The sequence below is a fragment of the Carassius auratus genome, chromosome 29 (assembly GCF_003368295.1).
Source record: "Carassius auratus strain Wakin chromosome 29, ASM336829v1, whole genome shotgun sequence".
Taxonomy (NCBI): Eukaryota; Metazoa; Chordata; class Actinopteri; order Cypriniformes; family Cyprinidae; genus Carassius; species Carassius auratus.
This window is the reverse complement of record NC_039271.1, coordinates 20857613-20870325: the sequence shown is the minus strand read 5'-3', so window position 1 is coordinate 20870325 and position 12713 is coordinate 20857613. Positions and strand designations below refer to the sequence as shown.

The following is a 12713-nucleotide window of genomic DNA, read 5'->3' as shown; positions in this document are numbered from 1 at the left end:
CCTTTATCACCAGCAGGGTGGACTATTATCAGCCTTCCCAAAAAGACCATTAGACAGCTGCAGCTCATCCAGAATGCTGCTGCCAGAATTCTGACTAGAACCAGAAAATCTGAGCATATCACACCAGTCCTCAGGTCCTTACACTTGCTTCCAGTTACATTTAGGAATGATTTTAAAGTACTTTTACTTGTATATTAGTCATTAAATGACCTAGGACTGAAATATATTGCAGATGTGTTCACTGATTATAAACCTAACAGACCACTCAGATCACTAGGATCGAGTCAGTTAAAAATACCAAGGGTTCACACAAAATAAGGGGAGTCTGCCTTTAGATACTATGCCACCCGCAGTTGAAATCTAGACTTAAAAAATCTGTTTAGCTGAACGAACTGATTGCATTGTATTATTATTATTATTATTTATGTAAAATCATTTTCTGTTTCTAAGTGTTTTTAAATTCATTTTAAATAAGTACATTTTTAAATAATTTTCAAAGTTTTAAAATTGCTTGCTTTATTTTTGTTATTTTTTCTTCATGATTATTTTACTTTCTTTTATGTAAAGCACTTTGAATTACCATTGTGTAAGAAATGTGCTATATAAATAAATTTGCCTTGCCTAAGTTTTTAGGATTTTAAAAGTACCAAAAAGTAGCAGGACATTCAGTGGTTTAATTTATGACTGCAAAACGTGTGTACATATATGATAGATGACAAAAAAAGGCAGCTATGCTCTATTATATTGTATATTATATATTATTGCTGTTCTGTTAAGTGAGTGTGTGTGTGTGTCTATTGTATAAGTTTTTTTTCTTCCCCATTTATAAAGTCCAGTACTTGCTGTGGTGATGCTGAGGCATGTTAAATCACTGATGGTAATTTGGGCTCATATTTAGAATGTCTCCAAATGTGTTGCTTGTGCTTTTTTGTATAATGTCTTACTGGAATACACACACACAAATTGTCTCAGGTGGTTTTTATTGATATTAACAAGGCCAAAATAAACGAAATCTCACAAAATTTAATACAAAAATGAGGGGAGGGGGGTATAAAAATCTGAGATTTGACATATCAATAACAATATCACTCAAACTTTGTTCAGATTTGTTGAATCGAGGCAGTGGATGATCACTGAGCCGAATGCCCCCCTTCTTTGTTTGACTCCTCCTCCACATCATCATAATCTGTAATTAAAAACTAAATCTTAAACCATGTCAAATAATATAATAAGAAGAATATTTAAAAAGTGTACAAATTTGAAACTATTTAAAATATTAAATATAAATAAAGATTTTAACATAACGAGAAAAAAGGATTATTATAACTTACCAAACAGGTTTCTCACATTTTCACTGACACTCATCACATCATCATACTCCTCCTGAACTCTCTCTGATCGAGAATAAAAATAAAATAAAAAAAAAAAACATGTCATTTTTATTTATAAAACACTATTTAATTTGAAGGATTGCTTTTTCTGTAAGTGACTTGATGGCAAAGAATGAACATCTAATAGGGCTTGGGCGTCGTGACGTCATTACTTGGCGTGGCCGCCAGGTTGAATGCCTCCTTTACTGCCACTCGGACTACTGCGCAGTGTTTAGACATACTCCCTCTCATCCGTGTGTCTAAATTTGATGAATTAAAAATCTATTTTAACCATTTTCAACCGTTGCTGTATTGCGGGGTGTAATAGCGCAACACATAATAGCCATGGGGAAAATAAAATGAGAATGGATTAACTTTACACCGCTTTCCTGCATGGAGGCGCGACTACGGAGACCATAACATCTGAATATTAATTTATATAGCTTAAGTCAACATTGAAAATAAGGGAAATTTCTCGAGTAACTCATCCAAAATACGGGAAATTTCAACATTCATCTTTTTGTTGCTATCCCTCTGCTGACAGCAAAAATTTTTACTATAAAACTGCTGCATTAACTAACGTTAAGCGATTTGTGAAGCTAGGTCTAACGTGACTAGTTACAGATTGGCGTGAAATCGTGCTCTCACAACAACCACGCTATCTTAAAAAGCCCAACATCACGCTAAGGTTGCTTTCAAGTAAGCAAAACGATGCTTTGAAAACATCTGTTTCGCTGGAAGGACAAGGAGTAGCAACAGGACAACAACACAGAGACTTGACAGGTCTGATGGAGGGGCTAACGGGATATTTTACAGGAAAATACTAAAACGGGAAGACAGCAGGAAAACAGCTCAAATATGCGAGAACCCCGGAAAAACGGGAGGGTGGACAGCTACTAACTACACTTTTGAAACACATTGTTAAAAGTCCATGTGTGAATGGTTGTTAGCACTAATGGTTACTAAACTAGCAGCTAGGTAACGTTAGAGCGCAGCTTACCGGATTACTGTATACTGTTTTGCAGCTGTTCCTTTTCTATGATTTGCAGCTCCTGAACCCATCCATTTGTGAACTGTACATGAGACTTGACTTGTAGCTTCGGAACTATTTTGAAGTGTAGGCGCTCACAAAACAAACAAGGTAGCCGAAGATATCTGTAATGCAAACGTGTGGCAACAAGTCTCCGTCGGTACTCCACTATTTGTTGGGAATTTCATATGGATCCAAACCGTTAATAGAGCCGACGGTCCACATACCGGTCCCTGGCATCCCTATTTACCGTATCCCTATAAATCCCACAACCTTTTCGCGATTTTGACATCTTTTTTTCTTTCTCCCAACTCTGCTCTTCTCGTTCAACTGGCTGTATGTTTACATTCGCGAAGCTGGCAACATGGCCGCCACGTCCCAGAATGCAACTTGGCGACTAAGCCCTATACTGATGTAAACATGGAAAGGTGATTAAAAAAAACTAACAAAACATAGTTTGGTGCATCTCACCTGTTACCCCCTCAGAGATCGGTCTATTAATGATGACATCATCATAATTCTCTGGTGTGTCCACTAAACATAAAAATATGAGTCAATATTAAAAGAGCCAAAAAATGTATAAATATTAACACAGTTATTTAAAATATTATTTGTAATTATTTGATTTTAGAAGAATATTATTTTTAAAAGTTTAGGTAAAACACCTTTTTTGATATCAGAGTTGTGTCCACTTGTCATGACATCATCATAACTCTCAGGGGTGACTTCTACAAATTCACACATTCATTATATTCAGAACAAATTTGAAATATCTACCTTACATATACTGTAATATTTTAATTTAAAAGTATATTATATGCTGTTGTAGAATAAGAGAATGACACCTGTCTCACGATTTGGTTTCAGTCCATCAGTGATGACATCATCATAGTATGCCGGTGTGATTTCCTTCATCATCTCTTCTGCATCAACACACAATATGTTTGGATACAAAAGTCAAAATATGTGCAGTTCATGAGACTGATTATTTATTAAACATCTGGTAATGAATCATGTGATCAATTAAAAAGGTCACTGACCTTTAAGGCCACTGCCATTGGTGACATCATCATAATATGCAGTATTGAAATCTTTTGCTAAAAAAAAGAGAGCAGACTGTTAATATACAAGTAAACAGCAGTGTTCGAATAGTACTGAGTCAATAATCAAATATATATTAGAATGAATAGTTACAATTATTTATTTATTTAGGTGAATTCATTCTAAAGTTTTTTTTGAGTGGATTATGGAATGGCCAAGCCTCAGGTCTCTAACCTGAGAGAAGCTCATCAGCATCTTCATACCCAGAATGCAGTTCTTCTGAGATGAGACTCCCTGTTAAAGGAGCAAAGAAGAACCATTAGTAACATGTTCATTAATTACTAACAGACTGAATCATCATTTCCTTTTGATTATAAAGCACTGTGCTTTACAAAATAAAATAATTGTATTAAGTAATAAAGAAATTAAAGACATAAATCCCATGGTGTTTAGGCCTAGCAAACACACATTAACCCATTCCTTACTGCCTTCCAGAAATATACACAGGAAGAGACAAACACACACACCTGCATCTACTGTACACGTACAAAAATACAAGACCCTGCGTATGATCCTCTAAAAATACACACAGGAAGAGACGCTGACTGGCACACACACACACACTCTCTCTCTCTCGGTCTCTCTCTCTGTCTATCACACACACACACACACACACATACACACACACACACACACAAACATGCACCTGCAGCTCTGTGGTTTTCTGTCAGGAATTCTGTGGTTTGAAGCAGGAGGTTTAACAGGACTAATAATAGATGAACATCAACTGTCTGACAGACTCTTATTAATGATATTACATGAGATTGATGGCTCATGTCTCACCCCTCTGAGTGAAGTGATTGTGTCTGTGCTGAATCTCCTCATAAAGGGTCTCAGACATCGTCCTGTGTCTCCTCTTAGAGAGAGCTGTGAGTGTAGACAGACAAACCTGCTGTCAGTTCACAACACATGACTGATCACACACTGAATAAGACACAATATGACAGTCTCTGGATCTCTCCTACCTCTCCTCATCACTCTGTTCTGCTGAATCAGTGTAAGCAGTGGCACTAAGAGCAGTAAGAGCACAACTCCCAGAACAATCACAGGCACTGGGAGAGACACTGGTGGAGGAGTTTGTGAAGGAGAGACTGATGTTGAGCGCACTGAAGGAGAAACTGGAGGAGAAAATGATGATCTTGGGGCAGGAGTAGTGGACACTGACAGATCTGGAAAAAATACTGTTCAAATAAGTTCAAATCATGCAAATGTATTGAATTCACAAATATTATATGCTTTATTGGTGTCAAAATGGATATTATCACAGCTATTATCAGTGTTTTGCCGTGACCTGCACAGGTGAGTCCAGCATGCTCTTTGCGTGAGCAGTCAGTGTGGTTATTCAGGGAGAGAGGACAGTCCCACAGGTGAATCTCATTCCCTCTGCACTCGACTTTGTTCATCCACACAACACCTTCACCAGCACCAAAGACTGAATTCCCATCAGCCCTCAGTGCTGCTCCACAACCCAGCTGCCTGCAGACCACCTGAGCATCGCTGAAGTCCCAGTGATCATCACAGACTGAGCCCCACACAGCGTTATGATACACCTCCAGCCTCCCAGAGCACCGGCCGTCCCCTTCAGTCAGTCTGAGAGGAACATGATCTAAAACACACAGATCAACCACTAAATAGCTTCAGCACAATATTTACAATAAAATACACTCTAGAACTGAAGATAGATTTTAAAGAGCAAATTTAAGTACACTGATTTTTAATGCAAACATTTATATATGTATTTATTTATATGACAAGTACAGGATTACAATAAGAAACATTAAATGTATTAGAAAACTTACTAGAACACTGTCTATTGTGAGGAGATGATGAACATGTCAGATGACTCAGAGGAGACTCATTAGTCTTCTCCACTGAAATAAAAAAATTATAAAGACTCTTCCCACCTGCTCTGTTTAATTTTGCAGAATTTTTTTTTTACATAACACATAACTGTGGCATTTAAGGAAATATGACTACTGAGACCATATTAAATAATTTAAATACCATATCATCTCACCTAAACAAGTAATTTTGGCCACTTCATCCTTATTATTACAGTCATTCTGTCCCCACGTTGAAGATGGACACTGCCATATACTGGAGTCGTGTGGTCGACATGTAACTTTATCCAGCCAGTTAGGGGCTGATTTCACTCTTGCTGTAGAAGCAGTCAAAACACCAGATCTTCCACAGTTCAGCTCTTGACAGATCAGACTCGCTGTGTCTCTGTCCATCTGGTTCCAGCACACATTACCCCAGGATCCATTGTAGAAAACTTCCACATTCCCTTCACAGCCCTCAGTTAACCTGATCTCTTTATACCCTAGATGAAAATGAAAAGAAAATATTGTATGAGCCATATTCATTTGGTATTGTATGTAGTTTTATTCCTGTGCCACTAGTGGGCTGGATGTGTTTGTGGCCCAGCTGATCTTAGGTCAGCCAGGTATGTCATTTAACCCAGAGGAAACGCAGACACAGGTGTTGCTGATTTGGGAAGCAAACAGTTTTCGACTGTGCTTTTGTGTCTTGCCTTGATAGGAAAGAATACGGTTTGTTGTTTTGGTTATGTATTATGAGTCAAGATATTGCCGCTGTATGGTAGCCTATACGGAGGAAAATAAATCTGCTAGATAATAGTAACAAACTGAATTCTCCGTTTGTATCGTGTGAGGACGCAAGGGCACACGTCTAAACTTAATCCGTTTTATTAGCAACCAGTAACGTTACTAGACTTCGTTTAGGACTTAGTACATAGGTCGAAAACTGCTTCAGCTTGGATAATCGTTACTCGTGAGAACCTGTTATATTGTGGATTAACGGTGTTCGTTTGGAAATCACGGATGTGAGGTGGGCAAATGTTTGGAGTTGCCGATTGCTAAAAGGAGCTGTACCGGAGGAGAAAAGGGTCACCGGAATACCAGCATCATCACAACGGGACATCATTCATAAAGCCGGCCAACACTCTATTGGGGTATGTGGTGATCAGCGCTGATATTATGAATGGCCATGGTAATTTGTGTGCACACATTCGCGTATAAACCAATGCATTGGTAGCAAGCTCGCAACCATCTAAAAATAACTGCGCATCTAGACGAGTTGTTGTGCAACACAAAACTATTTGCGGGCTTATTGAATAATAAGCCAACTTTTGCGTGGTCATTATGGCCGAAAAGGAAAAAGGTCAACTTGGACTTGAGACTGAACTTTGTGTGGATGTAGGGGTAAAATCTGTAACTGAAAAACATGTGGTTAAATTAACACCCAAAGCTTTGTTGGAAAAAATAAGCGCTTTAGAAAAGGAAAGAAAGTCTAAATTTAGTAAACTGTCGAACGCAAAAACATCTATTGCTAAACTGATGGAAGATAAAGAGCATGTAAGTGAGGTTGAAAATGAATTTAACATGTTCAATAAGTTGTGTGACGAGATAAATCATGTACATACATCTTTACTGGGTTTATTGCCTACTGATGAAGCAAACAAACATGAAATATGGTACCAAGCTAAAATGTTGAATTTTAATGATTTTTTTGTGGGTACAAAACAATGGTTGTATGACACTAAAGCTTGTTCAATTACTAAAGTGGATGATGATCATGATGATTTGCTGGGTCAAATTGAAATTCAAACTGTTGATGCCAATGTTGTAAATGGAAATGAGGTTGATGGCAGCAATGGAAGGAGTGCTGCTGGTGGAAGGAATGAAGAAGAGGATGATCAGATTCAACCTCAAGACAGCATTTCAAATGTGCAGTCAAGGCACCATGGCTCAAGTAGCAGATCCTCCAGTAGCAGATCTTCCACTTCTTCAGCCAGACGCATGGCAAAGGCGGAACAGGCCGCACTCTTGGCTCGAGCTGCTGCCTTAAAGGATAAGCATGCATTGGAGGAGCAGGAGCTCATCTTGAGGAGAAAAAAAGGAGCAGCTTGAGCTGGACATTGAGATAGCTGCCACTTCTGCTAAGCTAGAAGTGCTACAGAGTGGTAGCAGCGTCCATTCAAGGCGATCTGCTGGAATGGCTTCCTATATTGGAGAGGGGGCTAGATCTGAGCTCCTGCCCACCTCTCTAAATCCACAGGCCTCAATATTTGTTCCTCTGCAATCACAGCAACATGTATCTCTACCACTACAAAGCAATGCTTCACCATCAGCCACGCCAATTATCTTGCAAAAGCCAACTGTCATTCAAGGCTCTCAACCTTCTCGGTTACAATCAAAGACAGCTTTCAGTCAAAGCTTTCAGCCCACTCTAGACCAACAAGTATTTCAACCCCTGCAAGACCAATATCAGACAGCAGGTCTCCTCAATTTGCTGCAACAACAGAATGACATAACAGCTCTCCTTGTTAAAATGCAAACGTTACATTTGCTGCCGAGCCGAGAAATTCCAATTTATGATGGAGATCCTCTAAGGTTCAACACATTTATAAAAGCATTTGAACATTGCGTGGAAGCAAACACCAGCTGTAAAGGAGACTGTTTATACTATCTTGAGCAATTTACTAGGGGACAACCAAGGGATATTGTGCGCAGCTGCCTTCATATGACTGCAGATAAAGGATTTGCTGTTGCTAAAAAATTGCTAAAGGAGCACTTTGGAAATGAGTTTAAGATAACCGAGGCCTACATGGAGAAGGTCATAGGATGGCCAAGTATCAAAGCTGAGGACCCCAAAGCGCTCAAAGCTTATGGACTTTTCCTGCGTGAGTGTTCCAATGCTATGGATGATCTTCAGTACTTGGAAGAGCTTAACATGCCAGCAAACATTAAGAGTCTGAGTCAGAAGCTTCCGTATAAACTCAGAGACAAGTGGAGAGCAAAGGCATGTGAGATACTGGAGAAAACTGGTCGAAGAGCACGGTTTTCAGACATTGTGGAGTACATTGAGCGCCAGGTCAGAATCACTTCAGATCCCGTCTTTGGTGACATACAGGACACTTCACCTTTTATCAAAGGAGCTATAAAAGTAAGTAAGTCACAGGTGAAACCTCAGCTGGGAAGAAACAGCTTTGCAACACAGGTGGTAATTGAAGATGGATACAGCAAACCAGATAGTAACAAGAAGGAAAAGGCTCAGAACAAAGTGACATCTTTTACCAAGACTGATTCTATTTCCTGTCTGTATTGTGCTGCTGGTAATCATGTTTTGGAACAATGTTTTAAACTAGGAAGAAAGACACACAGGGAGAAACTGGACTACCTAAAGGAGAAAGGTTTGTGTTTTAGTTGTTTGTGTACAGGACACTTGAGTAAGAATTGCGACAGGCGCATCATTTGCAACAAGTGCAACCGAACGCACCCCAGTGTTTTGCACATAGGAGAGAAGGAAAGGTTTATTCAAAAGGTTCAGAAAGATGGTGAGCAGAAAGTTACTGAGCAGTCAAATACTTCTGACAGCTATACAGCATCCTCTGCTTGTTGTCTTACAGGGGTTGGCCACTGCAATGGAATTCTTCCCATTTTGCCTGTTAAGGTAAAGTGCTTAAAGGGAAACAAGGTTATTGAAACCTATGCTTTTCTGGACCCAGGGAGTACAGGAACTTTCTGCACCAGGAAGCTCATTGACAAGTTAAACATGGAAGGACGCAAATGCAAGATTCATATTCGCACCTTGGGCCATAATAACGCAGTAGAAAGTTCCATTGTTGATGGCTTGGAAATTTCTGGATTTTTTGGTGAGTGCTTCTATCCACTTCCCAAAGTGTGTACCCAGAAAGAGATGCCTGTCTCCACAGCAAACATAATCAGTGAAAGGGAGCTGAGAAAATGGCCTTATTTAGAGGATGTAAAAATTCCCCATATAAATGCTGATGTTGACCTGTTAATTGGCACAAACGCCTCCAAGTTGATGGAGCCTTGGGAGGTGATTAACAGTTGAGAAGGGGAAGGACCCTACGCGATCAGAACCCTATTGGGATGGGTGATAAATGGTCCGTTACGGGGATGTAGCGACTGTGTAAGTGACCACCCTTCAGTTTGTGCCAACAGAATTGCCATTGACAGAATCGAAGAACTGTTAAATAACCAGTACATCTATGATTTCAATGAGCAAGCTTCTGCAGAACAGGAAGAAATGTCAAGGGAAGAAAAGAAGTTTGTGAAGATAATGGAAAGCTCTGCTCAACTTCAAAACGGACACTACACATTTCAAATGCCTTTCAAAGGGAAAGATGTTTCGATGCCAAACAACCTTGGTGTTGCCATGCAACGTGTTCGTGGTCTAAAAAGAAGACTTCAGAAAGACGCAGGCTTTCATGAAGAGTACAACAACTTTCTTGCTGATGTCATTAGCAATGGCTATGCTGAAGAAGTGCCGAAGCATCAGTTGGAAACGCCAACAGGGAAGGTGTGGTATATCCCGCACCACGGCGTGTACCATCCACGGAAAGGAAAGTTACGAGTGGTGTTTGACTGTGGAGCAGAGTACAAAGGGATCTCGCTCAACAATCAGCTCTTGCAAGGACCAAACCTCACCAGCTCATTGGTTGGAGTTCTTATGAGGTTTAGACAGGAACAGGTGGCCATAATGGCGGATATAAAAGCTATGTTCCACCAGGTTAAGGTGGCAGAGAAACACAGGGACTACTTAAGATTTTTATGGTGGCCACAAGGTAACCTGGAGCAAGGTCTTGTAGAGCATCGCATGACTGTCCATTTATTTGGAGCGGTTTCATCACCCAGTGTTGCCTGCCTTGCTCTTAGAAAAACTGCGTAAGACAATCAGTTCAACTTTCCAACAGAAGTGATTGAAACGGTCAACCGAAACTTCTATATGGATGATTTACTGAAGAGTTTACCCTCTGAAGAAGATGCAGTCACCATGGTTAAAAACCTTATAACCATTTGCGGCAGAGGAGGGTTTACCCTCACTCAATGGATTAGTAATAGTCGAAAAGTACTGCAAAGCCTTCCAGCGGATCTCAAGTCCAAGAACCTGTATGAGCTTGATCTGGACAGGGATAAGCTGCCGTTGGACAGAGCTTTGGGTTTGCAGTGGTGTATCGAGACGGATACTTTCAAATTCAAGCTGAAAGTCAAGGAGAAGCCGGCAACAAAACGAGGCATGTTATCCATCATCAGTTCTGTCTATGATCCATTGGGGTTCCTCGCACCCGTAGTACTCCCTGCCAAGCTGTTGTTGCAGGGGTTATGCAGGACGAAGTGTGATTGGGATGATCCAATACCTCCAGCTTTTCAGCAGAAGTGGAACAAATGACTGATAGATCTTGAAAAGGTGGCATATTTCAAAGTCCACAGATGTGTGAAGCCTGCAGGATTTGGGAGGACTATCAGTGCCCAATTGCATCACTTCGCCGATGCGAGCGAGAACGGCTATGGTACGGCTACTTATCTGAGGTTGCAGAACATGGATGAGAGGGTTCATGTTACTTTCTTATTTGGTAAAGCCCGAGTGGCCCCCCTAAAGACTGTCACCATTCCCCGTTTAGAGCTCACCGCTGCCGTTGTTGCAGTACGAGTGGACAAGATGCTTCAATCGGAGCTCCAGTTTCCACTTAAGAAGACTTGCTTTTGGACTGATAGCACATCAGTTCTTAAGTATATAAAGAATGAGAACCGAAGATTTCAAACCTTTGTGGCAAACAGGGTAACCACCATCAGGGAAAACTCGGAAATTGAGCAGTGGAGATATGTTTCCAACATCCCTGAACCCTGCTGACGATGCTTCACATGGATTGAAGGCAGAAAATCTTGTAAAGCAAAGATGGATAGAAGGCCCGGAATTCTTATGGGAACCAGAAGAAAAGTGGCCAACATTTCCTGGGGATACAAGTATCACTGCTGATGATCCAGAAGTAAAGAGATGTCTGACGGTCAATGCGATACTTGTTGACACCAACGCCACATCTCAACTGATGACCCATTTCTCTGATTGGCAAAGATTGAAAGTTGCAGTTGTGTGGCTCATTAAGCTGAAAGGAACTCTGCTCAAATTGAAAGAAAAAAGAAAAGAGTTGGAGCAAGCAAACACCAGTGCTATTGGAGCAGCAAGGTTGGATGTACAAAAGGAGATGCAAGCTTTCTCAAGATCGCTTGGGAATCAGAAGGTGTCTCTGGAAATCTCTTGGAGGCTGAGACCTCCATAATCGCTTTTTGCCAGCAAGAGAGATTCCCTACGGAATTTGCTGCACTAACCTCTGGCAACGCACAAGTGCCAAGAAGTAGCAGCATCCTCAAATTGGATCCGGTTCTAGAAGGAGGAGTTCTACGAGTTGGGGGACGGCTGAAAAGGGCAGCAATCCCTGAGGACATTAAACACCCCCTCATCTTGTCAAAGGACCAACATATCTCCGATCTTATCCTTCGTCATGTCCATTTTTCGGCTTGGGACATGCAGGTAGAAATCATTTGCTTTCCGCTACAAGGAGAAAATACTGGATCACAAGTGGACCTACTGCAGTAAGGAAGATCATATCAAGATGCCTCATTTGTAAGCGCCATGGTGGAAAAACTGGGTGAGCAAAAAATGGCAGACTTGCCAGAAGAGAGAGTGGTTCCTGATTTACCGCCATTTACTAATGTTGGTGTAGATTACTTTGGGCCAGTTGATGTTAAAGAGGGCGTAGCATCGTGAAAAGATATGGAGTAGTATTCACTTGCATGGCGAGCAGGGCTGTGCACCTGGAAGTGGCCTATTCTCTTGACACCGACTCATGCATCAATGCTTTGCGACGGTTCATCTGTCGAAGAGGACAAGTCTCGCATTTGAGATCTGACAATGGCACCAACTTTGTGGGTGCAGAAAGGGAGCTGCGAGAAGCCTTGGCCTCTTTGAATCATGACCGAATTGATAGAGCCTTGTCTAGGAAGGGAATCAAGTGGAGCTTTAACCCTCCAGCTGGATCACATCACGGTGGCGCATGGGAGCGTATGATACGGATGATCAGGAAAATCTTGTGCTCTGTGCTCCGTCAGCAAACCTTGGATGACGAAGGGTTCCATACCGTGCTCTGTGAAACTGAAGCTATGCTCAACGATCGCCCCATCACAGGACTGTCAGATGATCCCAACGATCTTGAAGCCTTGACGCCAAATCATCTGCTCCTCCTTAAAGGAAAACCAGTTTTCCCACCAGGACTGTTCAACAAAAGGGATGTTTACGCAAGAAGAAGGTGGAAACAAACCCAGTACATCTCTGATCTCTTTTGGAAGAGGTGGATCCGCTTACCGCTTTTACAGGAGCGTCAAAAA

General features: G+C 41.0%; 1 protein-coding gene and 1 long non-coding RNA gene across 2 annotated transcripts; both read right to left on the bottom strand.

The window, feature by feature from the left end:
• Positions 1–972: 972 nt before the first annotated feature.
• On the bottom strand, positions 973–4972 carry LOC113048360 (scavenger receptor cysteine-rich type 1 protein M130-like). The gene is made up of 10 exons (XM_026210148.1): positions 4793–4972; positions 4467–4670; positions 4285–4368; positions 3676–3735; positions 3441–3497; positions 3255–3323; positions 3066–3128; positions 2872–2934; positions 1332–1394; positions 973–1186 (listed from the first exon to the last, which is right to left on the bottom strand). Exons 1-10 carry the CDS (start codon positions 4902–4904, stop codon positions 1131–1133), a joined length of 831 nt encoding a protein of 276 aa, XP_026065933.1. The 5' UTR covers positions 4905–4972; the 3' UTR covers positions 973–1130.
• An 88-nt stretch (positions 4973–5060) lies between these two features.
• Positions 5061–5755, bottom strand: LOC113048366 (uncharacterized). Its single transcript, XR_003276452.1, has 3 exons — positions 5519–5755; positions 5301–5372; positions 5061–5107 (listed from the first exon to the last, which is right to left on the bottom strand). It is a non-coding gene; the product is annotated as an uncharacterized LOC113048366 (long non-coding RNA).
• Between the last annotated feature and the right edge of the window lie 6958 nt (positions 5756–12713).